Source organism: Podarcis muralis, chromosome 16, assembly GCF_964188315.1.
Source record: "Podarcis muralis chromosome 16, rPodMur119.hap1.1, whole genome shotgun sequence".
NCBI lineage: Eukaryota > Metazoa > Chordata > Lepidosauria > Squamata > Lacertidae > Podarcis > Podarcis muralis.
Genome location: NC_135670.1, coordinates 8097535 through 8123113, shown reverse-complemented (window position 1 = coordinate 8123113; position 25579 = coordinate 8097535). Strand labels below are relative to the sequence as shown.

The window sequence follows — 25579 nt, the reverse complement described above, 5'->3', positions numbered from 1 at the left end:
CAATTTGAATTATCTTTATTGCTGTATGGTCAGCCCCTCCTGGCAGGTTTTTGGTCAGGTTGGTGTAACAGTGAAAGAGGTCCCCTTGGAAACGCTGACCTCATCTCTTCCGGTTGTTCTCATCTGAGCACTCCTGGAAGAACTCATTGCACAGGGAAGCGGTGAGAGCCAAGAAGACGGCATACTCCTGGAAATCCAGCTCCTCATCTCCATTCTCATCTAGTTTCTTCATCAAGTTCTTGAACCCGGGTTCGTCTATCTTGCCCTGCGGGAAGGAGAAGAGAGTAAAGCCGATTTCCCTGCATAGTACCGATGCCCCAGGTGTGTGTGCCTGTGTCGAATTCAGGTTTTAAGGCATGAAGTGGGGGATTCAACAAAAGATCTGAAACAACAACTTTATTCAGCTATGCCTGGCAATGACGCTGGGAGTGGTCCGCTGGAAAAAGCTTCCCTCCGGGAACCTGCTCTCCTTAACTTCAGTTCCATGGTGCGGAGAGACTAAGGGCCATGGTTCGGTGGGTGAAGCACCCGCTTTGCACCCAGAGGCTTCCAGGTTCAATCTTCGGGAAGTGCTGGGAGAGAGCCACTTCTGCCAGTTAGTATGCTAAGATAGATGGTCTAGTTGGTCTGCCTCTCTATAAGGAAGCTTCTGTGCTCCAAAGCTTTGCAAGTTCCAAGTACTCGATCCAGTTCCCTTATCCTTGACTTAGACCAGGGGTCTGCAACCTTTAAGACAAAAAGAGCCACTTGGACCCGTTTCCGAAGAAAAAACAACTGGGAGCCACAAAACCATTGCGACATTTAAAACAAATATATCTCCGGAGCCGCGATCTGACAGCGGGCGGGAAGGTGACGTTGGGACGGTGCGTGACTAACGCACGCACCGCCCCATGCGACGTCACAGCCAGTACAGCGCCTGCCACAGTGGGGAGTGTCGGGGCGCACAATGCGCCTCCTCCCCTCGCTAGTATCCGCCCCGGAGCCGCGGCAAAGATGTAAAAGAGCCACATGCGGCTCCGGAGCCGCGGGTTGCAGACCCCTGACTTAGACCCTAAAGATGCATGGCAACATTATTTCCATTTTTTAGGGGGTTTCGTTGGATTTCGTTTCTGCTGCTGTTACTGATATTAACTTTTGTATCTTTATTTTTAGATCTTAGAACGATACACATGGAAATGGTTCAATTACGGTCATGTACTTTTTGATACGTTTTATTTATTGTCTGTGGCTACTTTTACTATGTTTCTAGTTATGTATATCTTTTCATGTCAGGGATAGCTCAGTTGGTAGAGCACGATACTCTTATTCTCAAGATCGTGGGTTTGAGCCCCACGTTCGGCAAAAGATTCCTGTATTGCCGGGGTTGGACTAGATGACCCTCGGGGTCCCTTACAACTGTATGGTTCTAGGTTGTAAGCCGTCTTGAGCATGGTTTTAGCAATGGAAAGGCAGCATATGAATAAAATGATGAGAATGATTATCACCTCCGCCCACCGACTGCCACCACCTCGGAAGGGAAGTCTTTGATACGATACAATCTTTATTGTCATCGTCCCACACAGAACAACGAAATTGAAGCAATCTACATCAGTCATTCAAAAACCCACAAGCCTGCTATCCCAGCCTGGTTAGCCGTAAAAACTCTGATACCCCACAATTGAATACAATATATACACATAAAGACTACCTTAAAAGGTAAAGGGACCCCTGGCCATTAGGTCCAGTTGTGGCCGACTCTGGGGTTGCGGTGCTCATCTCGCTTTATTGGCTGAGGGAGCCGGTGTACAGCTTCCAGGTCATGTGGCCAGCATGACTAAGCTGCTTCTGGCGAACCAGAGCAGCGCATGGAAACGCTGTTTACCTTCCCGCTGCAGTGGTACCTATTTATCTACTTGCACTTTGACGTGCTTTCGAACTGCTGGGTTAGCAGGAGCAGGGACCGAGCAACGGGAGCTCACCCCGTCGTGGGGATTCAAACCACCGACCTTCTGATCGGCAAGTCCTAGGCTCTGTGGTTCAACCCACAGCGCCACCTGCGTCCCTAAAGACTACCTTACACTGCGTTTGAAACCAAAATCGCATTTGGATAGAAACTGTTTCTCAGATGGCTAGTCCTAGTCTTTATAACCCTGTACAGTCATACCTCGTGTTGTGTTTGCTTCAGGTTGAGCATTTTCAGGTTGCGTCTCGCAGCGACCCGGAAGTACCGGAAAGGGTTACTTCTGGGTTTCGCCGCTTGCGCATGCGCAGACGCTCAAAATGGCGTCATGCGCATGCACAGAAGCGGCGAATCGCGACCCGTGCATGTGCAGATGCAGGTTGCGTTCTGCTCAGGTTGTGAACGGGGCTCCGGAACGGATCCCGTTCGCAACCAGAGGTACCACTGTACCTTCTTCCAGAAGGCAGAAGCTGAAAGAGATCATTTCCGGGGTGCGCACTATCCTGCACTATCTCTGCAGCTTTCTTATGGCACCTGGAAGTGTAGATTTGATCCAAGGTGGGAAGAGTGCACCCAGTTATTCTCTCCGCAGTCTTTGCAACCCTGGACAGCATTGTTTTTCCCGTGACCGTGCAGCTCCCAAACCAGACACACAGACCATAAGTTAATACACCCTCCACAGTACAATGGTAAAATGTCATCGCCGTAGGATCTCACCCTGACAAAGGTGGGGAGTTCGTGGAGAAGCAGCTCCCTCATCTCAGCCTTGTTGAGCTTAAGCCGGTCTCCTTCCTTGCCGGAATATTTGTGGAAGGTGTTCACCAGAACCCCCAGGCACTCCTCAAGGGGAGCTTGCATCTCGATGTCTGGAAGGGGGGAAAAAGGAAGATGCAGAGAGAGGAGTAGGATTAGAACTCAGCCCTCAGTGGTTACAAAACTGGACTTGCAGGCTAGATAAATTCATGGAGGGAGAGGCTGTCAATGGCTGTCAGTCATGATGTCTGTGCTTTTTCTCCACGGTCAGAGGCAGTACAGTGGTACCTCGGGTTACAGACGCTTCAGGTTACAGACTCCGCTAACCCAGAAATAGTACCTTGGGTTAAGAACTTTGCTTCAGGATGAGAACAGAAATAGTGCGGCGGCGGTGGTGCGAGGCCTCATTAGCTAAAGTGGTACCTCAGGTTAAGAACAGTTTCAGGTTAAGAACAGACCTCCAGAATAAATTAAGTTTTTAACCCAAGGTACCACTGTAATGCTTCTGAACCTCTGTTGCTGCAAACTGCAGGAGTAATAATAATAATAATAATTATTATTATTATTATTTATTTATATCCCGCTCATCTGACTGTATTTCCCCAGCCACTCTGGGCGGCTCCCAACAGAATATTAAAAACACGATAAAACATTTAAAGCTTCCCGATGTTAGGATATTTCCGTTCCACCTTAAGAGAGAGCAGGCTTGTGAGTCACAGAGTCTGCGTATTTCCTGTTGAGGATGTTTATGTTTGCTGTTTCCTTTCGATTTCAGTCGGTCAGAGACACTGACACAGAACGGTCATGTTTTCCCTTTGTTCTGTTCAACGCTAAATAAAATCTGTAAATTATGCTCTTCTTCGGTGCAAGCTTTCTGGCTGTGGTTTCTGCTGATAAAGAACAGTGTGCACAAGCCTGGAATGTGGCAATCTATTTCTGAGGCTTTGTGTCGCTAACTGCTGGATCTGCCTGGCTACGGGAGATCGATGGACGTTCGGCAGCCGGCTTGGGGCCATGATGGACAATATCTCCCTGGCAGTTTCCCAACAACAAGGTTTCGGGCCCAGATTCACAGCACCTACAGGAGAGTAAAGCTGCAACAGACTGCGTTTGAGAGGTATGTGAAAAGCGAAAGCAGCGAGAGCGGAGGCTTTTCTGTTTACCTCAACAAGGAGCCTTTGAACTCCGGCAAGGCTTAATTGGCCTGGGAGCCAAGCCAGGGAGTTCGTGATTAATGGGCTGCTGAGATAATAAGTCTTTGAAGGCATAAAGACTTGGGCTCACGTAAAGACCTGAGATGGATCTTTTACAATCCTCAGAAGTAGCTCCGTGTCCACCGAAGCTAAATGGCCACAACTATCAGACCTGGGCAAGGTACTGTGAGGGCCAGATGAGAAGGCTTGGAGTGTGGAATACCATTTCTGAGAACCCCCCAGCCCCTGTGACAGATGAGTGGAAAGCACAGGATTCGAGAGCCATGGGGATAATTTTGCTCTCAGTAGCTCCTGAAGAGTTAATCACCTTGGCTGGCAAGGCAACTGCCCGTGAGATGTGGGACGGGCTTAAAGCCTGTCATCTCCGACAAGAGGCTGGGTCTGTGTTGCTTTATTTCAGAAAACTGCACAGGAAGCGTTTAGAGCCAGGGGAAGATCTTAGAGCCCACGTTTTACATTTGCAGCATCTCAGACAGGAATTGACTCAGAGAGGTTTCAATATGCCTGAGTCACTGTTTGCAATTCTCATCCTGGACTCCCTGGATGAAAGCTATCATGCCGTGGCAAGTCAGCTGGCGACCCTCCCAGCACAAGACCTCACTGCTACAAAGGTCTTGGCGACTTTGCAAAACGAATATGATAGAAGGAATGCAGCTGAGTCGGCTTGTGCGCTTCAGGGGGAGCAAAGTGGGACAGCATTCCAGCCTCCAGGGGGAGCCAAAGCGTTGGCAGCTGTGAAGTGCTGGAACTGTGGGAACCAAGGTCATACTCAGAGGTTTTGTCCAAAGACTGGAAATAAACAAAAGAAAAAGCCTGCAGGTGGCCCGAAGCAGAAGGGGGGTGGAAAGCCCGCGCCAGGGAAAAACAAAGCGATGTTTGCTGGCACAGCTTCACCAAAGGCTAAAGGCACGTCTGCTGGCCAGGAGCAGCAGGGGGGCAAGCTGCAAAAGCCCAAGTCAGTGGAAAACAAGGGTTTGCTTGCTGTAAAGACTGCTCCAACAGCCAAAGGCAGGTTTATTATCGATTCAGGTGCCAGCCGCCATATTTCGAAGGATCGCCACCTGTTTATCTCCTTCAAGCCTCAGGAAGGTGAGATCCACCTGGCTGATGGAAGGACGTTGCAAATTGCAGGAGAAGGGACTGTGAAACTTGCAAGTTTGCATACAACCATCAGTAATGTACTGTATGTTCCTGGAGCTGCAAGCAATTTATTGAGCGTCCCGCAGCTTACTGGACGTGGTTTTCAGATTTCCTTCAAGAGGAGCGTCTGTGTCATCAGTAAAGGCAAAGAGGACTATTTGCATGCAAAGTTTATGGATGGTTTGTTCCATATAACTTATGATGACACTGCTGTTGTATCTAATGCTGATTCTTGTTGTGTTGCACAAACTAACAAAGTTCTTCATGCAGGTTGCATTCATGAAGCGCATCGAAGGTTTGGTCACCTCTCTTGGAAGGCACTGGCCAAGATGCCAGAGGTGGTTGAGGGTTTGAACATCAAACCCTGTAAATATCACATGAAATGTGTATCTTGTGCTGAGAACAAGGTGAAGGTTGCTCCAAAAGGCAAAGAGTCTAGCAGGCAGGCTTCCAAGCCCTACCAGCTAGTGCACGCAGACCTGGTTGGGCCACTTACGCCCTCTTTAGGAGGAGCAAGGTTCTTCATGGTTCTAATTGATTCTTTTTCTAGGTACATTCATGTGTTTATGCTCGAGCAGAAATCGCAAGCGTTTCCGAAGTTTAAGGCATTCTGTGCTTGGTTGGAGAATGTGCACGGTAAACGTATTTCCTGTCTGTTTTCCGATCGAGGTGGGGAATTCACTTCTCAGCAGTTTGAAGCTTTCCTGACTGAGAAGGGAATCCAGCATGACATGTCAACCCCCAGATCGCCATGGATGAATGGGCTTGCGGAGAGAGCAAATCAAACATTGCTGCAAGGAATGAAAACCTTGTTGCATGATGCCAATCTCCCTGATAAGTTTTGGGGGGAGGCTTTAGGGAATCTGGTTTACTCCGTTAATCGCAGATTGTCATCACCCATTGGTTGTACCCCCTATGAGAAGATGTTTGGCAAGAAACCCAACACCAAACACATGAGAATTTTTGGTTCTGACATGTGGGTACGCACCCCACAAACCAACAAGCTTGGGAAGCGTGGGGCACATGGTTTGTTCATGGGGTACGAAAAAGGTGCATACAGGGTATGGATGACTAACTCTAAGTCCATTAAGTTCACAAGGAGTGTTGAGTACAATCCTAAGTGGGGGGAAAATGTGGGAATTTTCCAGAGTTACCCAGAGGAGGATGAAGGTGATGTCAAGCAAGCAGCTAAAGCTGAGGAAGCTGCTGAGGATGATGATGATGAGGATGATGATGATGATGATGATGATCAGAGTTCGGATTCCAGTTCATTGGGTGGCGCTGCTGCTGATGTCAGTGAGAGTGATGACACAGCAGACTACAAGAGTGCAAAGGCCTCAGTCAGACCATCTGATGCGTCTGACAATGAACTGGAAGAACCACTGTTCACCATTGGTCACTTTTCTCCTAAGAAAGAGGAGATGAGTCCAGAAGACTTGCGTCTAGTACGTAGGTCTGAAAGGGCGACCAAAGGCAGACCTCCTAAGAGGTATGCTGATGAGTTTGCTAAGACAGCAACTGCTGTTCTTAGTAGCTCAGAGAAGGTGTGGGAACCTTCAAGCTTCAAAGAGGTTCAGGAGTTAACCTCTAAAGATGCTGAGCCTTGGCTAAATGCCATGAAGGCTGAAGTTGATTCCTTGAACAGGAACCAAACTTGGGAGCTGGTACCGGTAGTCCCAGGTATGAGACTGGTTGGCAGCAAATGGGTCTTCAAGGCCAAGACAGACCAAAATGGCAAGGTTGTCAGACACAAAGCCAGATTGGTTGCCAGAGGTTTTTCACAGGTACCAGGACAGGATTACCACGAGACCTACTCACCCACAGTCAAATATGAGAGCATTCGGCTGATGCTCAAGATCGCTGCGGAGGAGAAACTGCATGTTTCCCATCATGACATTAATACAGTTTTTTTGTACGGGATTTTGAACGAAGAGCTGTTTATGCTTCCACCTGACGGGATGCAGATACAGAAGGGAATGGTCTGTAAACTGCGGAAATCCTTATATGGTCTCAAGCAGAGTGCCAGGTGTTGGAACACAAAACTCACTGAAACGTTGCTTTCTCTAGGTTTTCACCAGGGCAAAGCTGATCCATGTGTGTTTGTCAAGGAGGAGGGGCAAAACAAACTGTATTGTTTATGTTTTGTTGATGATCTTCTGATGTTTTGGAAGAATCAGGCTTTTTATCAAAGCACCCTAGCTCAGCTGAAGGAGCACTTTGACATGAAGGATCTTGGTGAGGTATCCAACTATCTTTCTCTGCAGGTGGAGAAGGACCAAGCAGGTAATTTTCTGGTACACCAAACACAGAAAATTGCTGATGTATTAACCAGGTTGAATTTGGTTGATGCAAACCCAGCAGACACACCGATGGTGACAGGTTACCAGGTAGACAGTACTGCTGAAGCGTTTTCTGACACAACGCTATACAGATGCGTTCTAGGCAAGCTGAATTTCATTGCCAGATGTTCAAGACCTGACATAGCTGTAAGCTGTAATCTGCTTAGCAGACATGCCAACAATCCTACGGTTCAGGATTGGAAAGCTCTGAAGCGCATAGCCCGCTATTTGAAAGGGACTATGCACTACAGGCTGAGGTTCACCAGTCAGAAGACTGGAGGTCTTGAAATCTTTGCAGATGCAAGTTTTGGAAGTGACACCACAGATGGTACAAGCACTTCTGGAGTATGCTACATGTACAACCACTGCCTGTTTGACTGGTTGTGCAAGAAGCAAACAACAGTGAGCCTAAGTTCCTGTGAAGCAGAACTCAATGCTCTGTCATTTTCACTCATGGATTGTGAATGGTTGATGCAACTGTTTAAGGACATCGGGGTTTCTGTGAAATGTCCTATACAAGTGTATCAAGACAATAGATCGTGTTTGGCTTTGCTGAACTCTGAGAGTTGCAAGCAAAGAACCAAGTACTTGCAGATTAAGCTACATCGTGCAAGAGAGTGTATTCAGAAAGGACTGATTCGGGTGTCCTACATGGCAGGAAATGAAATTCCTGCTGATCTGTTGTCTAAGGTTGTTAACAAAGAACAACTTAAGGTTTATGTACAAAGGTTGCAATTGAGTGAACCACAGGTACTACAGGTTACACGGAAAGGGGGAGGATGTTAGGATATTTCCGTTCCACCTTAAGAGAGAGCAGGCTTGTGAGTCACAGAGTCTGCGTATTTCCTGTTGAGGATGTTTATGTTTGCTGTTTCCTTTCGATTTCAGTCGGTCAGAGACACTGACACAGAACGGTCATGTTTTCCCTTTGTTCTGTTCAACGCTAAATAAAATCTGTAAATTATGCTCTTCTTCGGTGCAAGCTTTCTGGCTGTGGTTTCTGCTGATAAAGAACAGTGTGCACAAGCCTGGAATGTGGCAATCTATTTCTGAGGCTTTGTGTCGCTAACTGCTGGATCTGCCTGGCTACGGGAGATCGATGGACGTTCGGCAGCCGGCTTGGGGCCATGATGGACAATATCTCCCTGGCAGTTTCCCAACACCCTAAACAGGGCTGCCTTCAGATGCCTTCTTCTAAAAGTCAGATAGTTGTTTTTCTCTTTGACATCTGGTGGGAGGGCATTCCACAGGGCGGGTGCCGCCACCGAGAAGACCCTCTGCCTGGTTTCCTGTAACTTGCTCTGCATGAAGAATGTCCTGGGTTCAATCCCCAATGCATAGCTGTCTACTTTTCCCTTTTCTTGCGAGGAATCCTATTCGGAATAAGGGAATTTCCCTTAAAAAAAGGAAAACGTTGACAGCTACGCCCCAATGGCATCTCCAGGCTGAAGCCGGGAATGTGCTCTGCCTGAAACCCTAGAGAGCTGCTGCCAGTCAGTGTGGACAGCACTGCGCTAGGCGAACCAATTATCTGATTCAGTAGAAGGCAGTTTCCTACGTTCTGCCTCCTGGATCTTGCTGAACTCCAACTCCCACGAGCCCCAGACAACATGGCGAGTAGCCAAGGGACAATGGGAGCAGTAGTCTATCAACATCTGGGGGTGCCCCATAGACTTCCTCTATCACTGTCCTAGACCAATCATGTCCCAACCAATCAGGGATCACTATTGAATGCACTTAGTAAAGCAAAGATGGGGAACTTGTGCCCTTCTAGATTTTGTTGGACTCCATCTCCCTGCCGCCCTGGCCAGCACAGCTGTTTGTTTTTAGAAGATGGTGAAGAGAAGGGGGGGAATGACTCACCCAGCTAAGTAGAGGGAGAAACCCAGCCGTTGTCAGAGGAAAGTATGCAGTAAACTCAGTCTAATGTTTCTTTTGTGGCGCCCAGCAAACAACTGCTCTGCATAGCCTCCGCTTCCAGAAATGCCGGTGTCTCGTGCTCAGTTCTGCAGTGGGAACCCTTGACTCCGAGCCACCTCTTTGCTCCTAGCAAGCCCTGAGTTCGAGGCTCCTCTCGTCCCTTTCGCCAGCAGAGCCTGAAGCAGAGAGAGGGAAAATATCCCTTTTTAAAAAACGAACGCTTCTGCTGTCAGAGTGACTCCAAAAGCCTAGCATGTGTTAGGAATGTTGTAGAAAGAAGCCTAGATTTCAACAGGGACATATTTATTATTCCCATCCCCGCAGTGCTTACGAAATAATAAACTGGATCTGCCGAAAGTCTGTCTCTGAAGCCTGGATAGGCAGCCTGTGCGTGTGGGAACATGACTCAAAGGAAGGGCTCAGCGACAGGGTAGAACCTTTGCCTGCAGATGGCCCCAGGTTTGGTCCCTGCCACCTCCAGGTTGGACTGGGAAAGACCATACTTTCCAACATTTTTCTGATGAAAATAGGGATGTCCTATTCAATGATGATGATGATGATGATGATAATTTTTATTTATACCCTGCCCTCCCCAGCCAAGGCCAGGCTCAGGGCGGCTAACAAGCAATAATAAAAACAAGTTGAATGAATACAACTTAAAAACAAGATTAAAATACAACATTGAAACATTAAAATATTAAAATGCAGCCTCATCACAGGAGGAGAAAGGAAAAAGAAAAAAGAAAGAGGGGGAGGGAATCAACTTGGCTCCAAGCCAAAGGCCAGGCGGAACAACTCTGTCTTACAGGCCCTGCGGAAAGAAATCAGATCCTGCAGGGCCCTGGTCTCATGAGGCAGAGCGTTCCACCAGGCCGGAGCCAGTGCTCAACCTGGCTCTGGTTGAGTCTAATCTAACTTCCTTAGGGCCCGGGACCACTAGGGTGTTGATGATGATGATGATGATGATGATACTCCACCCATCATCACTGTGGGTTGCCACAGCCACTCTGGGCGGCTTCCAACATACGGTATATAAATGGAAGCAAGAAGAAATTCTGATGAAAGAAGAATGGCAGACGAAATTAATGGACTATGCAGAATTGAACAAAATGATGGGAAGGATTTGAAACCTGCGGGACCAGAGATTTACAGAAGATGGGGAGAAGTATATGAATAATTTGAAGAGCAGCTGTAATCGACAAATTACGCTAGAAGGACTACAAGACGTTTTGTAAGGAGAAATATATGAAGTGTAGAAAAAGATAGAGATATTGGTTATGAGTTTGAAATGTCATAGGGAAAATAAGAAATGCATACTGAGAGATTAGATTGGAAAAATTTCAGACAGGACTGATGGAAGTCAAAAAAATTGAATAAGATGTAAAAGTATGCTTAATTACTGTTGAAAATGATATGTGTGTGTGTGTATCTGTATACACCCATAATAAAACATTAAACATTTAAAAACTGTCCTTTACAGGGTGCCTTCAGATGTCTTCTAAAGGTTGCATAATTCCATACCCTCTAACATTTCTCCAGTGAAAATAGGGACGTCCTAAGGAAAAGTGACTATGCAAAAGCCTTTGACTGTGTTGACCACAGCAGACTATGGCAAGTTCTTAAAGAAATGGGAGTGCCTGATCACCTCATCTGTCTCCTGAGAAATCTCTATGTGGGACAAGAAGCTACAGTTAGAACTGGATATGGAACAACTGATTGGTTCAAAATTGGGAAAGGAGTACGACGAGGCTGTATTTTGTCTCCCTGCTTATTTAACTTATATGCAGAATTCATCATGCGAAAGGCTGGGCTGGATGAATCCCTAGCCGGAAGAGAAGACTCCCTGGAAAAGACCCTGATGTTGGGAAAGATGGAGGGCACAAGGAGAAGGGGACGAGAGAGGACGAGATGGTTGGACAGTGTTCTCGAAGCTACAAACATGAGTCTGACCAAACTGCAGGATGCAGTGGAAGACAGGAGTGCCTGGCGTGCTCTGGTCCAGGGGGTCACGAAGAGTCGGACACGACTAAACAACTAAACAACAACAAGGAAAAATGTGACATTCCGGGATCAAATCAGAAACTGGGACGGCTTCTGTAAATCCCTGGGAAACAGGGACACTCGAAAGGTCTGAAGGCTCCGTCTGAAACCATGGACAGCTGCTGCTGGACAGATAGACTACAATTCCCATCAGCCCTGAGACCCTGACCATTGGCTATGTTCCCTGGGGGCTGATGGGAGTTGGAGTCCAACCTCATCTGGAGGTCACCAGAAGGAAGCCTGTTGTGTTCATTCCAAAGTATTGCATTGGGTAAATAGAGCTTTGTATGCAGGTTTCACCCGCCAGGAGCTCTAGGTGGGACCAGGAATGCCGTCCAGCCTGAAGCCCTGTAAAACCACTGCCGGCCAGTGCAGACAGTTCTGAGCTAGATGGAGCAGTGGTCTGACTCAACATAAGGCAGCTTCTTATGTTGCTCTGTCGTAGGGGAAGGCTTCAGCGTCTACTCTGCATCCAGAAGGTTTGAGGTTCAGTCCCTCCAGGGACGTGGGTGGCGCTGTGGGTTAAACCACAGAGCCTAGGACTTGCTGATCGGAAGGTCGGCGGTTCGAATCCCCGCGACGGGGTGAGCTCCCGTTGCTCGGTCCCTGCTCCTGCCAACCTAGCAGTTCGAAAGCACGTCAAAGTGCAAGTAGATAAATAGGTACCACTCCGGCGGGAAGGTAAATGGCGTTTCCGTGCACTGCTCTGGTTCGCCAGAAGCGGCTTAGTCATGCTGGCCACATGACCCGGAAGATGTACGCCGGCTCCCTTGACCAATAAAGCGAGATGAGCGCTGCAACCCCAGAGTCGGCCATGACTGGACCTAATGGTCAGGGGTGCCTTTACCTTTACCTTTACCCTCCAGATAGGACTGCCATTGTACTCATGGTGAGTAATGATTTCTGTCTGGATTCCTTGAGAAACCCAGTAACCGCAGCCTTTTCCAGAGAACATATCCGAGTGCTGTTCCGTCAACCCCCAGTCCCAGCTGGAGACACAGCCTCAGGCCTTCGAGTCGAAACCTGCCGAACAGGTGTGTGAAAAGAGGCCCGCCCAGGTATCTGGACTGTTCTCAGGTTGCCAGGCTGCTTTGTGCCTTGGGTGGTTCATTTCCTGCGTTGCTGTGGTCTGTTGCTTGCCTATATGCACTGAGATGGACACCTTCTAACCTCACCCCCCGCTTTAATTGTAGACACCAAATAAGAGTAAACAGAAAGTATCTCCTGTCTCCCCCTCTCTCTGATCCACACAGACGTACAACTCAAATACTTATTACTGCCTCCACCCCAGAATATTCTCCAACCCACTAAATCTGGTAGAAAATCTGGAATGGATTATCTGGTAATCAGAGTTTTCTTTTTCTGGAATCACGGCTAGGAATATAACAATAATAATTTTATTATTTATACCCCACCCACCTGGCTGGGTTTCCCTAGCCACTCTGGGTGGCTTCCAGAACTTATACAAACATAATAAAACGTCAAACATTAAAAACTTCCCGATAGAGGGCTGCCTTTAGATGTCTTCTAGAAGTTGTGTAGTTCCTTTATCTCCTTGAATTCTGATGGGAGGGCGTTCCACAGGAACGGGCAGAATGGGATCTTCATCTCCCACATGGCAGCAGAGCCAAAGGTTCTCCAATATGCCATTCAACAGTGAAAGCCTATAAACCAGCGGTTCTCAACCTGTGTGTCCACAGATGTTGTTGGACTACAACTTCCATCACCCCTGAGCTCTGGCCTTGCTAGCTAGGGGTGATGGGAGTTGTAGTTCATCAACATCTGGGGACACACAGGTTGAGAAAGGCTGCTATAAACGGACAACACTGCCAATGCCTCAACACCGTTCACAGCAAGAGAGGGGTTAAATAGCGCTTTACCCTGTCACCTGTCACCTGACTTGCACAGCGGGTGGAGCTAACCCCTGTGCTCCCACCACCCCTTTCTCAATCCATGCTACTAGTCCCTATGAGAAATTTTTTGCCACCATCCAATTTTCTGTGAATTACGGAATCCTCTACATAAGGTGCCCTGACAAGTAACCACCAAGGGGAAAAAGGACAGGAAGGTCAGGGGTAATATTAAAAAGAAAATTTTATTGTTATGAATTTAAATTGGAAGACACTGCAAGTGTGATCCTCTAGGGCTTATTTTTTGGGGAGTGGGCATTTGGGGCAACCACGAAAGAATTCGTCGAATCCCATCGCCACACAAGCCAGGAAGCACAAGAACTCCTGGAAGTCTATTTCCTGGTCCCGGTTGTGGTCCAAGTCATTCATGATCTTCTGGAATTCTGCCACCTCCATCCGTTTCTGGGAGCATTGGAAAGAAAAAAGTAAACCGTTAGCTTCAATAATTCAGAGCCTGTTTTTCTCTTCCTCCCTCCTCACCGCTTCCTTTCATGCTGTGTCTTTTTTTTGTAAAAAGGAGGGTTGGGATTGCATTGAGATTTTTTTAAAAAATAATCTTATGATAACTCTGAGATCCTTTTTGCCAAAGAGTGGAGGTGTTTTAATAATAATAATAATAATAATAATAATAATAATAATAACCATTTTAACTAAAGATCCACTCAAACAGGCCAAGCAACAGGTACACTGAGAAGGCAGGCAACTAAATATGCCCAGGCTCCTTTGCACTACTTCCTTGGACATTCCCCTGTTACAATAATAATAATAATAATAATAATAATAATAATAATAATAATAATAATAATAATAATTTATTATTTATACCCCGCCCATCTGGCTGGGTTTCCCCAGCCACTCTGGGCGGCTTCCAACTGAGTATTAAAAACCGTACAGCATCAAACATTAAAAACTTCCCTAAAGAGGGCTGCCTTCAGATGACTTTTAAAAGTAAAATAGTTGTTTATTGCTTTGACATCTGCTGGGAGGGCGTTCCACAGGGCGGGTGCCACTACCGAGAAGGCCCTCTGCCTGGTTCCCTGTAACCTTGCTTCTCGCAATGAGGGAACCGCCATTTGTGAATTTAATGAGAAGGGAAAGGAAGAAAAGATGAAACAGAACTTAAAGAAGAAAAATAGAGAAGAGAAAAAATACTAACGATATATAATAGGACACAAACAGTATTACACAGACTGCCATCAGGTCACATTGTGGTTATATTGATCAGCAGCACGCAAATCTTAAACTTCATCCAGAATTTACCCTAGATGCCTCTGCATTGGGCAGCTTACATATAAATAGGCCTTTGGGTTCGTCCCTCTAGGACATGGGTAGGCAAACTAAGGCCCGGGGGCCGGATCCGGCCCAATCGCCTTCTAAATCCGTCCCACGGACGGTCTGGGAACCAACTTGTTTTTACATGAGTAGAATGTGTCCTTTTCTTTAAAATGCATCTCTGGGTTATTTGTGGGGCATCGGAATTCGTTCATTTTTTATTTTATTTTTCAAAATATAATCCGGCCCCCCACAAGGGCTGAGGGACAGTGGACCGGCCCCCTGCTGAAAAAGTTTGCAGACCCCTGCTCTAGGATATGACCACAGATTGCCACCAGTACCTTCCCCAAATTTCAGCCACTTACCACTTACCGTTTTCCATCTTAAAGCAAAAAAACACATCTTCACCATAAAATGCCCCAGAAATGCATTGAGGTGTGTTTTTAAAAATAAGAGCCTTTTGGACCAGGCCAACAGCCCATCTAGCTCAGAATCCTGTTCCCACAGTGGCCAATGCAAGCAGGATTCAAGCGCAAAAGCCCTGTCTCCCTTCCAGTGGTATCCAGCAGCTGGGATTCAGAAGCCTAGCCATCCTCTTTCAACGTTATCTACTGTGGAACCTTGGTTCTCAAACGGCTTAGTTGATGAACAAATCGGCTCCCGAAGGCCAAAAACCCAGAAGTAAGTGTTCCGGTTTTTGAACATTTTTCAGAAGCTGAACGTCCGATGCGGCTGTCAGCTATTGTTTCCGGGGCGCCTGCACCAATCGGAAGCCCTGCCTTGGTTTTCGAACGTTTTGGGAGTCGTACGGACTTCTGGAATGGATTAAGTTCGAGAACCAAGGTTCCACTGTATCAGAGGGCGTTCCAAAGTTTAACAATGTGCTGTGTGAAAATGTACTTTCTTTCCTCTTTCCTGAGATAGGTAAAAGGCCAATGTTAGTGGAATGGGGCAGTAAAACACCCCATCATTTCCCCCACCCCCAAAGATAAAGCAGGCAACTATCTTAATTGTCCATTTAAAGACATCCAGATCCACTAATTCAAAATATCATCTGCCCTACCCTTTTCACGAACTGCCTTCTGGATATTACAGTTTCAAGCTAATCAGCAGGGTCTGGATTCGAGATGCGGCACAGAGGCCTCTCACCATGTCCTTTGACATCACTAAACAACAACAAACCTCTGGTTACGTGAAGCATATTCAATAAACACACAAGACGTAACCGGCTGTACGATTGAATAAATAAGGTATACTATTCATTGTATTAAATTCAGTGGCGTAGCGTGGGGGGTGCAGGGGGGCCGGCCGCACCAGGCGCAACATCTGGGGTTAGGGCAAATCCACAGGTTAGGGGGCGCAAATCCACGGGTTAGGGGGCGCAAATCCATGGGTTAGGGGGCGCAAATTACTTGCCTTGCCCCGGGTGCTGACAACCCACGCTACGCCACTGATTAAATTGTAGATTTCAACAGAAGTAGATCATAAAGTTCAATGAAAAAAGCAGAAGACCCAGTGGATCAGTTCATTCTCTAGTCAGTTCATGCATAAGATCCATACAAGTATCTATTCCACCTGTCTGTTCATAGAATCCAATAATCCACACGAAAGGTTGTTACAGTTCCACAGAATCCTTTCACAGAGTCTAAGACAAGGATTTCTGGAATATCAGCCTTGTTTCACCATCCTGGGCTTCATCAGTAGTACAAGGTAAAGGGACCATTAGGTCCGGTCGTGACCGACTCTGGGGTGCGGCGCTCATCTCGCTTCATTGGCTGAGGGAGCTAGCGTACAGCTTCTGGGTCATGTGGCCAGCATCATCATCATCATCATCATCATCATCATCATCATCATGTATTATTTATACCCCGCCCATCTGGCTGAGTTTCCCCAGCCACTCTGGGCGGCTCCCAATCAAGTGTTAAAAACAGTACAGCATTAAATATTAAAAACTTCCCTAAACAGGGCTGCCTTCAGATGTCTTTTAAAGATAGGATAGCTGCTTATTTCCTTCACATCTGAAGGGAGGGTGTTTCCATAGGGTGGGTGCCACTACCGAGAAGGCCCTCTGCCTGGTTCCCTGTAACCTCACTTCTCACAATGAGGGAACCGCCAGAAAGCCCTTGGCGCTGGATCTCAGTGTCCGGGCTGAACGGGCATGACTAAGCCGCTTCTGGAGAACCAGAGCAGCGCACGGAAATGCCGTTCACCTTCCCGCCAGAGCAGTACCTATTTATCTACTTGCACTTTGACGTGCTTCCGAACTGCTAGGTTGGCAGGAATCAGTAGTAGAAACTCATATATGATATCATAGGACAGTGGATCTTATAGCATAGTTGTAGCTGCTGTCCTATGATATTATATATGAGTTTGTACTACTGATGAAGCCCAGGACGGCAAAACAAGGCTAATATTCTGGAAATCCTTGTCTTAGACTCTGTGAAAGGATTCTCCTGGAACTGTAACAACCTTGTGTGTGGATTTTGGGACTCTATGAACAGACAGGTGGAATAGACACTTACACATATATGGACCTTATGCATGAACTGATTAGAGAATGAACTGATCCACTGGGTCTTCTGGTTTTTTCGTTGAACTTTGACATCACCAGACATGCACTACACGCTTCCCAGTTAATCCGAATGTTTTTGCGCAAACGACGACTTAACATCCCAGGGGTTTTTCTGATGGAAGGACTTACGCCATGGAAGGCGGGGAGTTCGTTCATCAGGAGCTCTTTCATCTCCGACTTGTTGAGCTTGTACTTATCCCCCTCCTTCCCGGAATATTTGTGGAAGGTCGCGACGATGGTGGCCAAGCATTTTTCCAAAGGAGTTGCCATGGTGAACCTGAAAAAGACGAAGGGGAGAGCGAAGTGGGAACATCCAAGGGGGAAAAAACCGAGGAGCGGTGGTTCTTGGACAGACAAATCTGTAGGATAGTGTTAAGTTGTGGGTAAACATATCAGACGACACAGCGATTCTTCAAACAGCTCTTGTTTATTCAGAGGCCAGAACAGAACTGAACTGAAGGGTTCAGTCAGCCTGCTTATATAGAGCTCCAGTACAACGTAACTGTAACAATTTTCTAAAACTATCCAATCACTGAACTATTCAATCCCTTATTTGCATAACTATCTACAGTATCCCCCTGCTGGCCCAGGGTGAGAACTTCAGTACATAACAGATAGACAGACAGATGGTTGAAGAGGAGGGTGACTAAGGTGATCAAGGGTCTGGAAACCAAGCCTTATGAGGAGCGGTTGAAGGAGCTGGGTAGATTTAGCCTGGAGAAGACTTGGAGGTGACACAATAGCCACCTTCAAATCTCTGAAGGGCTTTCAGATGGAGGACAGAGCAAACTCGATTTCTTGAGCTAGCCGAGCTGACTGGAAGAGTCCGTGACCAGAGGAGGATTATCAGGAGGAATGGATGAAATTTAAAGACTATTTAGTTAAACATGTTAAGTTAACTTAATTGGAAAAGCTTGCAAATATCAGATAGGCTTAGGATTTAAACATGTAATGTGATGAATCAATAGGTTTAATACCGAATTGGAAAGGGGAAAAAAGATGTTAAGTGATTAAGTTAATTTTATAATAATATTGGTTTTGGAAAACCATTAAAATGATGTACACTGAAATTCAACCAGGGGGATACGAGGAAGTCACTTAACAATGTTACTAAGATTGGTTTAAATACGGTGGAGATTTATGTTTGTTTGTTTGTTTGTTTGTTCAATTTTTTTTGGAAAATCAATAATTATTTTTTTTTGGAAAACCAAACAAACTCGATTTCTGCTGCTCCAGAGGGTAAGACCCAAATTATAAGAAATGAGATTCCACCTAAACATCAGGAAGAACTTTCTGACGGTAAGAGATGTTTGACAGGAGAACGGACTACCTTGAAAGCTGCTGGACTCTACATCATGGGAGGTTTATCAGGAGAGGTTGGGTGGCCACCTGCTGGGAATTATTTAGTGCTGTTTCCTGCATTGCAGGAACTTGGACTACACGACCTCTGGGGTCCCTTCCAGCTCCATGATTCTAGCCTGTCAGCCATACCCTCTTGCAGGATACTCCATTCCATTTCTCTCCTGGTTTTCGACACCCTCATTCCATCTCCCAACAGCCGGTCAAGATTCCGTGACCACTGCATATCCTGTATCTTCTGCCAGGTTGTTTGGGGTGGTTTCCCCCCCATTAGGATCCCCACATCCTAAAGTTTTGGATCTCTGCAAACCTCAAGGTTCCCCCCAGAACATCGACACATCCTTCTTGTGTATGGCTGGTCCTGTTTTGGCTACACAAGGAACCATAATTGGTAGAATGAATTTGCTATCAGTATATCTTATAAACAGATAGGATGAGCACCGTGGGGTATACTCAGAGGAGACCTACTAACGTTAATGGACCTGAGTTCGTCTCACTCATGGATTTCAGTGTGTCTCTCTGAGTAGGATGAACATGGTTTGCACTGAGACAGACCATTGATCCACCTAGCTTTTAGCAGTCTAACCATTAACTTTTCTTTCCTTCCTCCCCGATCCTCTTGTTAAAATTTGGAGGTGGGCAGTGGTTTGAGCCTGGGAGATCTTTCCACATGGAAGGGAAGCGCTCTACCATTGAGGTATGGTCCTCTCCTAAAGCAAGCCTAGAGGACACACGGTTCTCCAGATGTTGTCAGGCCACAACTCTGGCCATTGGGGCTAGAGGAACTTGGGAGTCCATAAAACCTGGCAGAGCCGTATGTCCCTCTGTCCTGCTCTAATGGGATGGGCCCCCCAGGGCCAACATCTCCAGAACATCCTAGCATCCTTCACCGCCTTTCCCTTACCAAAGTACAGAGTCCCATTTCTGGCTGAGTCACATGAAAAGGCATCCTCCCCAACACAAGAATTTGAGCCACAAAGAAGGGGAATTCTACAGAATTTGCAAACATCTGTCTCTTGACCTCGGTCCAAGGCCCTGGAGGGCTCTATCGGGGACATCTCCTCTCAGGACTTCACAAAAGCACACACACCACCAGCTGTTTTGAGTTGCCGATGAAAGGAAGAGACTTACCAAGAAGAACGGCAGCACGGATTCTGGAGCCAAAGTAGAGGGACGTTGTCTGAGTACAGTCGATGGAGGCCCTTATACCTTCTCCTGGTCCAGCCTCCCAAAGTACCACCAGACCTGGTTGACTCTGTATTGGCCAATAACAAAGCACATCATCTGTGGAGTGTTTCCCCTGCCCAACAGCTGATTGGCTCGTGGGGTTCTCTGGACACGGCAAACCAACCAACCAGCTTGTCCCTTGCCCATCCCGCATCGCCCACCGCCGCCCCATTTTTGCCCAGCCAGGTGTGTAACCTCATCAGGCTCCATACACGGGCTACTGGCCTCGCATCCTGACAGGTCTCAGGCTGCTGATGTGCCGCCCCGAGATGCGATCTGACACTTGAGCAGATCCCGCGAGGCGCATGGAATCTGATTGTTCAGTCGCCTCGCTTAACCCCTTCTGATTGGGGGAACCATGAGTAAGAACATCGGAAGAGCCTGGCTGCTGGATCAGGCGGGTGGTGTGTCTAGTCATAGAATCATAGAATCATAGAATCATAGAATCATAGAGTTGGAAGAGACCACAAGGGCCATCGAGTCCAACCCCCTGCCAAGCAGGAAACACCATCAGAGCACTCCTGACATATGGTTGTCAAGCCTCTGCTTGAAGACCTCCAAAGAAGGAGACTCCACCACACTCCTTGGCAGCAAATTCCACTGTCGAACAGCTCTTACTGTCAGGAAGTTCTTCCTAATGTTTAGGTGGAATCTTCTTTCTTGTAGTTTGGATCCATTATTCCGTGTCCGCTTCTCTGGAGCAGCAGAAAACAACATTTCTCCCTCCTCTATGTGACATCCTTTTATATATTTGAACATGGCCATCATATCACCCCTTAACCTCCTCTTCTCCAGGCTAAACATGCCCAGCTCCCTTAGCCGTTCCTCATAAGGCATCGTTTCCAGACCTTTGACCATTTTGGTTGCCCTCCTCTGGACACGTTCCAGTTTGTCTGTGCCCTTCTTGAACTGTGGTGCCCAGAACTGGACTAGTCCGGCATCCTCTTCTCACAGTGGCCAACCAGTTGTCCCTGGGAAACCAGTAAGAAGAATTCAAGTACAATAATAATAATAAATTTTATTTATACCCCGCCCTCCCTGGCCAGAGCCAGGCTCAGGGCGGCTAACACCAATAAAATCACAGTAAAACCTCAGGTTAAGAACAGTTTAAAGTTAAGAACGGAGCTCCGGAACGAATTAAGTACTTAACCCGAGGTACCACTGTATTTGGAAAAAACCAACAACTGTTTCTCAGAGAGCTGAGTGAGGTTTCGCTTTGTGCAGCAGCCACTCCCATCACATTCACACCTCTGGATTGTTTGTTTTTTAAGTTTCTAGCTCTCAATATCTCAAACTGAAGAGTACGTGGGCAGCACAAAGTGACATTTTGGAAGCTGCAAGCGTTGCTCATTGGGTAAGATTTATCGTGGCAGGAGAAAAATTGCACAAGAAGAGCGACACTTTGCAGAGCAGGTAACAGTTTAGTTAAGTTAAGAACAGTTAAGAACAGACCTCCGGAACGAATTAAGTACTTAACCTGAGGTACCACTGTACTAGGATTAGGTAAAGGTAAAGGTACCCCTGCCCGTACGGGCCAGTCTTGCCAGACTCTGGGGTTGTGCGCCCATCTCACTCAAGAGGCCGGGGGCCAGCGCTGTCCGGAGACACTTCCGGGTCACGTGGCCAGCGTGACAAGCTGCATCTGGCGAGCCAGCGCAGCACACGGAAACGCCGTTTACCTTCCCGCTAGTAAGTGGTCCCTATTTATCTACTTGCACCTGGGGGTGCTTTTGAACTGCTAGGTTGGCAGGCGCTGGGACCGAACGACGGGAGCGCGCCCCGCCGCGGGGATTCGAACCGCCGACCTTTCGATCGGCAAGCCCTAGGCGCTGAGGCTTTTACCCACAGCGCCACCCACGTCCCTGTACTAGGATTAAGCATGCTTAAAATGGCATGTATAGCAGAAAACAACATACATGGATGTGTTGCATTGTGGGAAGTTCCTTTGGAAAAAAAGAGAGATGTCCTGTTTGTAACTGAAGGTTACCTGTTGCACCTGGAGCGATCAGAGAAAAGAGAAGCCCTTGGATGGATGATCCCATTCATATCTCTCTCTCTCTCTCTCTCTCTCTCTCTCTCTCTCTCTCTCTTGGGAGTTTCAGAAGGCCCTCGACTAGCATTTGGGCTGGGGTGAATTCACGGGTAAATATGCAGTAATTGACTGGTTGATTAAAAATATTAATAATTAACCATGGATTTCAATAACTGGCACGGCAAGCCAAATTCAGCTTGCAAGTTGTAAGGCATCTCTCTCTCCCAAGATCACCCAGTGAGCTTTGTGGTCAAGTGGAGATTTGAACCCAGGTCTCCTGGGTGCCAGTCCGATGCTCTAACCACTACACCACCACTGGCTCTTATTTGTTGCACATGCTCCACGTGTTCTTAGGTGTCCCACATCGAAATTAAAATACTCTGAAATAAACAATATAAGAGGAGTGTGCTGGATCAGGCCAAAGGCCCGTCTAGTCTGGCATCCTGTTCTAACATAATAATAATAATAATAATAATAATAATAATAACAATAATAATAATAATAATAATGATAATAATAATAATACCTTTATTGTCATTGTACAACATCTGCAGGACCCAAGCACAAGAGCACTCTTTCCTCCTGACATTTCTAGAAACTTTGTGTGATACAAATAATTTTATTTGGTCTCCCAACCATGATTTTACATCTGTGTTACCAATTTCTCTTGGAAACGGTGTGTTTTTTAAAAAATATTTTTCAATTTTTGAGTATGACAACATTCTTCTTCTTCTTATATATCCAATCCCAATTTGCATTGTTTGACTTCCTCCCACCCCCGGTTTCCAATTTTTTTCCTTTTCTTCCCCTTGCATATAATTATATTTCTCCAAATAATTTCAACTTCTTTTCCAATCCTAATTCCATTACGACTTCATAAATATTACATAAATCCTGCTAACATTTTAATGTATTTACAGTGTTCTTTAACGTAATCTATATATATATATATATTTAGTTCTTGGTTAATTTTTGGAACAGGATCACGGAGGGCTCATGCGTAGAATATCTCCTTGGTTCAGCAGCCAGAGTTTATTGTGTTTGTAAGAAGGGGGGGAGGAGAGATTTGCACAAATTGTTACCTCCTGTTTGCATTAGGCGAAAAAAATGTGAGTTTGATAAGGAGGTGGCAGGTTGGGTGAATCACTCTGCACCGATCCAGTTTATAACAGGGAGGCCTAGCCGGCATTTGATCCCGGAAGAGACAAGGGGTGGGGGGGAAACCCCACTAAACAAAAAAAATATTTGAAGAATCGTTATCTCACCTTTCTGCCAAACAAGGCTCCTAGAAAAACCTACAGATCAACACAAAGAAGGCAGCGCCCTGCCCTCGGGTTTACAATCCTCAAACAGACATGGCACAAAAGGAAAATGGATTGGGAGGGCGGAGGAAAGAGCAAGATCTGAGTTTACAAGGTCTTCTCATGAGCAGCTGGGGTGGGGCATTTTAAGGCAAGGCAGAAGCAAAGGTCACTGGTATCTCAGCAGAGCTGATAGAATGGCCCTCTTTCCCTTCCCTCCCAGTATCTGCTGATTGATTGAGTGGCTGCTGGCAGGTGACAGCTGATGGAGAAAGGAGGCCATTGGAGCTGCCTTCTAGCGGACATGATGGAGAGATCCTGCTTCTCCCCTCTCGCTCCATCTGCTACAGCCTGATGGATCAATAGAAAAAAGACAGTCAAGGAACTGAGAAATTGCACAAAATGCCGTGAAAATCCCTGAAATGAGAAGTAATCGACTATAAATATTATCTTGTGGAAATCAACTAAATAATAAAAATCAATAAAAATCAAAAAGCTTAAGGGAAAAAAATTGAAAAACCTAAAATAGAACAAAGCCTTTACGGGATGCCGGCTACAAACCTCATTTCACTGAACTTTTCAGTTTCCTCAGAAGGAAATAGAAAAATCATGAACTTTAAATGACCAAAATTCAAAGAAGGGTAGAACCCCCAAAATTCTGATGTATTATGATGCTAGCTCGACCTAGAGAAAGCAAAGTGCAGTAATAAAGGATTGAGGACTCAAGAGTACAATTTCTAATACTGAATTTACAAAAAAAGGTTTGAAAACCTAAACAGCAAGTTTTAAACAAAGCTCATCTTGAAGAAAGCAAAGCGCAATAACAGAGGGCTGAGGACTCAGCTGTGAAAATTACAGTGCTGCTTTTACAAAAGGGTTTAAAAACCAAAGTGGCACAAATTCAAAGAAAAGAATACAAGATAAAGCTGTTTTAGGTTTTAAACAAACTCAAGAACAGGGCTGAAACGCTCCCATGGTCTAGATGTTACTGCTGATGTTAAAGACTGCTGGCAGGTGACAGCTGATGGAGAAAGGGGGCCATTGGAGTTGCCTTCTAGCAGAGATGATGGACAGTGCCACTGTATTCTGCTCTGGTCAGACCTCACCTGGAGTACTGTGTCCAGTTCTGGGCACCACAGTTCAAGAAGGGCACTGACAAACTGGAACGTGTCCAGAGGAGGGCAACCAAAATGGTCAAAGGCCTGGAAACGATGCCTTATGAGGAACGGCTAAGGGAGCTGGGCATGTTTAGCCTGGAGAAGAGGAGGTTAAGGGGGTGATATGATAGCCATGTTCAAATATATAAAAGGATGTCACATAGAGGAGGGAGAAAGGCTGTTTTCTGCTGCTCCAGAGAAGCGGACACGGAGCAATGGATCCAAACTACAAGAAAGAAGATTCCACCTAAACATTAGGAAGAACTTCCTGACAGTAAGAGCTGTTCGACAGTGGAATTTGCTGCCAAGGAGTGTGGTGGAGTCTCCTTCTTTGGAGGTCTTTAAGCAGAGGCTTGACAACCATATGTCAGGAGTGCTCTGATGGTGTTTCCTGCTTGGCAGGGGGTTGGACTCGATGGCCCTTGTGGTCTCTTCCAACTCTATGATTCTATGATTCTAGATCCTGAATCTCCCCTCTTGCTCCATTTGCTACAGCCTGATGGATCTCTCCTTAACGGGAGGGTCACTTTTTCCTGTCCCCCGCATACCCTCATAGGGGACCTTCTGAGGACTGCAAGACAGGGGTGGGCGGGTCCAGAGGCCACCAAAGTGGGTGGGGCCACAGTGGCGAGTCTCAACTTTTTCATGCGAGGTTTTCTATTGATTTTGCGAGGGTGACGGTGGCGTGAGAGCTCTTTGTGAACTAATATTTTCCCGCCCCCGCCTTGTATAACCGTGCCTAATTTTTCCGATTGTTCTAGCTTTCAGCGAACATTCTTTCTTTTTTTTAATTGACCCACACGCCTTAAAGAACAGATCTAATCTTCACAGCCTTGTTCTCTGTCACTGAGCTAGCAGATCACCGAGCGACACCACTCCCAAAAGCAAGATATATTAAAAATTCATTTCAGATCATGAATGGATATAATTGAAGGGGGGGGGGGAGATTGGATCTGAAGCACGATCTGTTCCAAAATTAATCTGGAGTCAAAGAACTGGTTTTGTGGTGATCCGAGGTGTGCGGCGGGTTAATTGATTTGGATGGGGGTCTCGGTTGTCGTGCCACCTGTTGCTCTTTAATTCTGAAATTTGCATCTATACCTACAAACCAACGTTTGTACCTTTTTGCATCCCAGATATTTCCACCGCTTTGCTCCTTCCTGTTTAAATCTTGTGATTTACTGCAAAGGGGAGGGGGGCAGTTTTGCATGGAGGGATAAAAGCTCGCTCACTTGGAAACCTCGATGCAAATGGAAATGATTGCAGAAGCACAAAACCCTTCCGTAAGAAAGCAAAGGAGCTGTCCAAGGATGCAAATTGAGGATGCAAATTCATGTTCCCCTTCTTTGGATTCAGAAGTCTGGAGTTGGTACTATACCAGTCCTGTGCGCAGCCTGGGAGCCA

At 46.5% G+C, this 25579-nt stretch overlaps 2 protein-coding genes across 2 annotated transcripts; both read right to left on the bottom strand.

The window, feature by feature from the left end:
• On the bottom strand, positions 1-9735 carry LOC144325797 (protein S100-A2-like). The gene is made up of 4 exons (XM_077920223.1): positions 9637-9735; positions 9249-9481; positions 2657-2805; positions 1-265 (listed from the first exon to the last, which is right to left on the bottom strand). The coding sequence occupies exons 3-4, from the start codon at positions 2795-2797 to the stop codon at positions 101-103; spliced, it is 306 nt and encodes a 101-aa protein (XP_077776349.1). The 5' UTR covers positions 2798-2805; positions 9249-9481; positions 9637-9735; the 3' UTR covers positions 1-100.
• A 3686-nt stretch (positions 9736-13421) lies between these two features.
• On the bottom strand, positions 13422-20095 carry LOC114586953 (protein S100-A4-like). Its single transcript, XM_077920224.1, has 3 exons — positions 19590-20095; positions 17229-17376; positions 13422-13657 (listed from the first exon to the last, which is right to left on the bottom strand). Exons 2-3 carry the CDS (start codon positions 17367-17369, stop codon positions 13493-13495), a joined length of 306 nt encoding a protein of 101 aa, XP_077776350.1. The 5' UTR covers positions 17370-17376; positions 19590-20095; the 3' UTR covers positions 13422-13492.
• Between the last annotated feature and the right edge of the window lie 5484 nt (positions 20096-25579).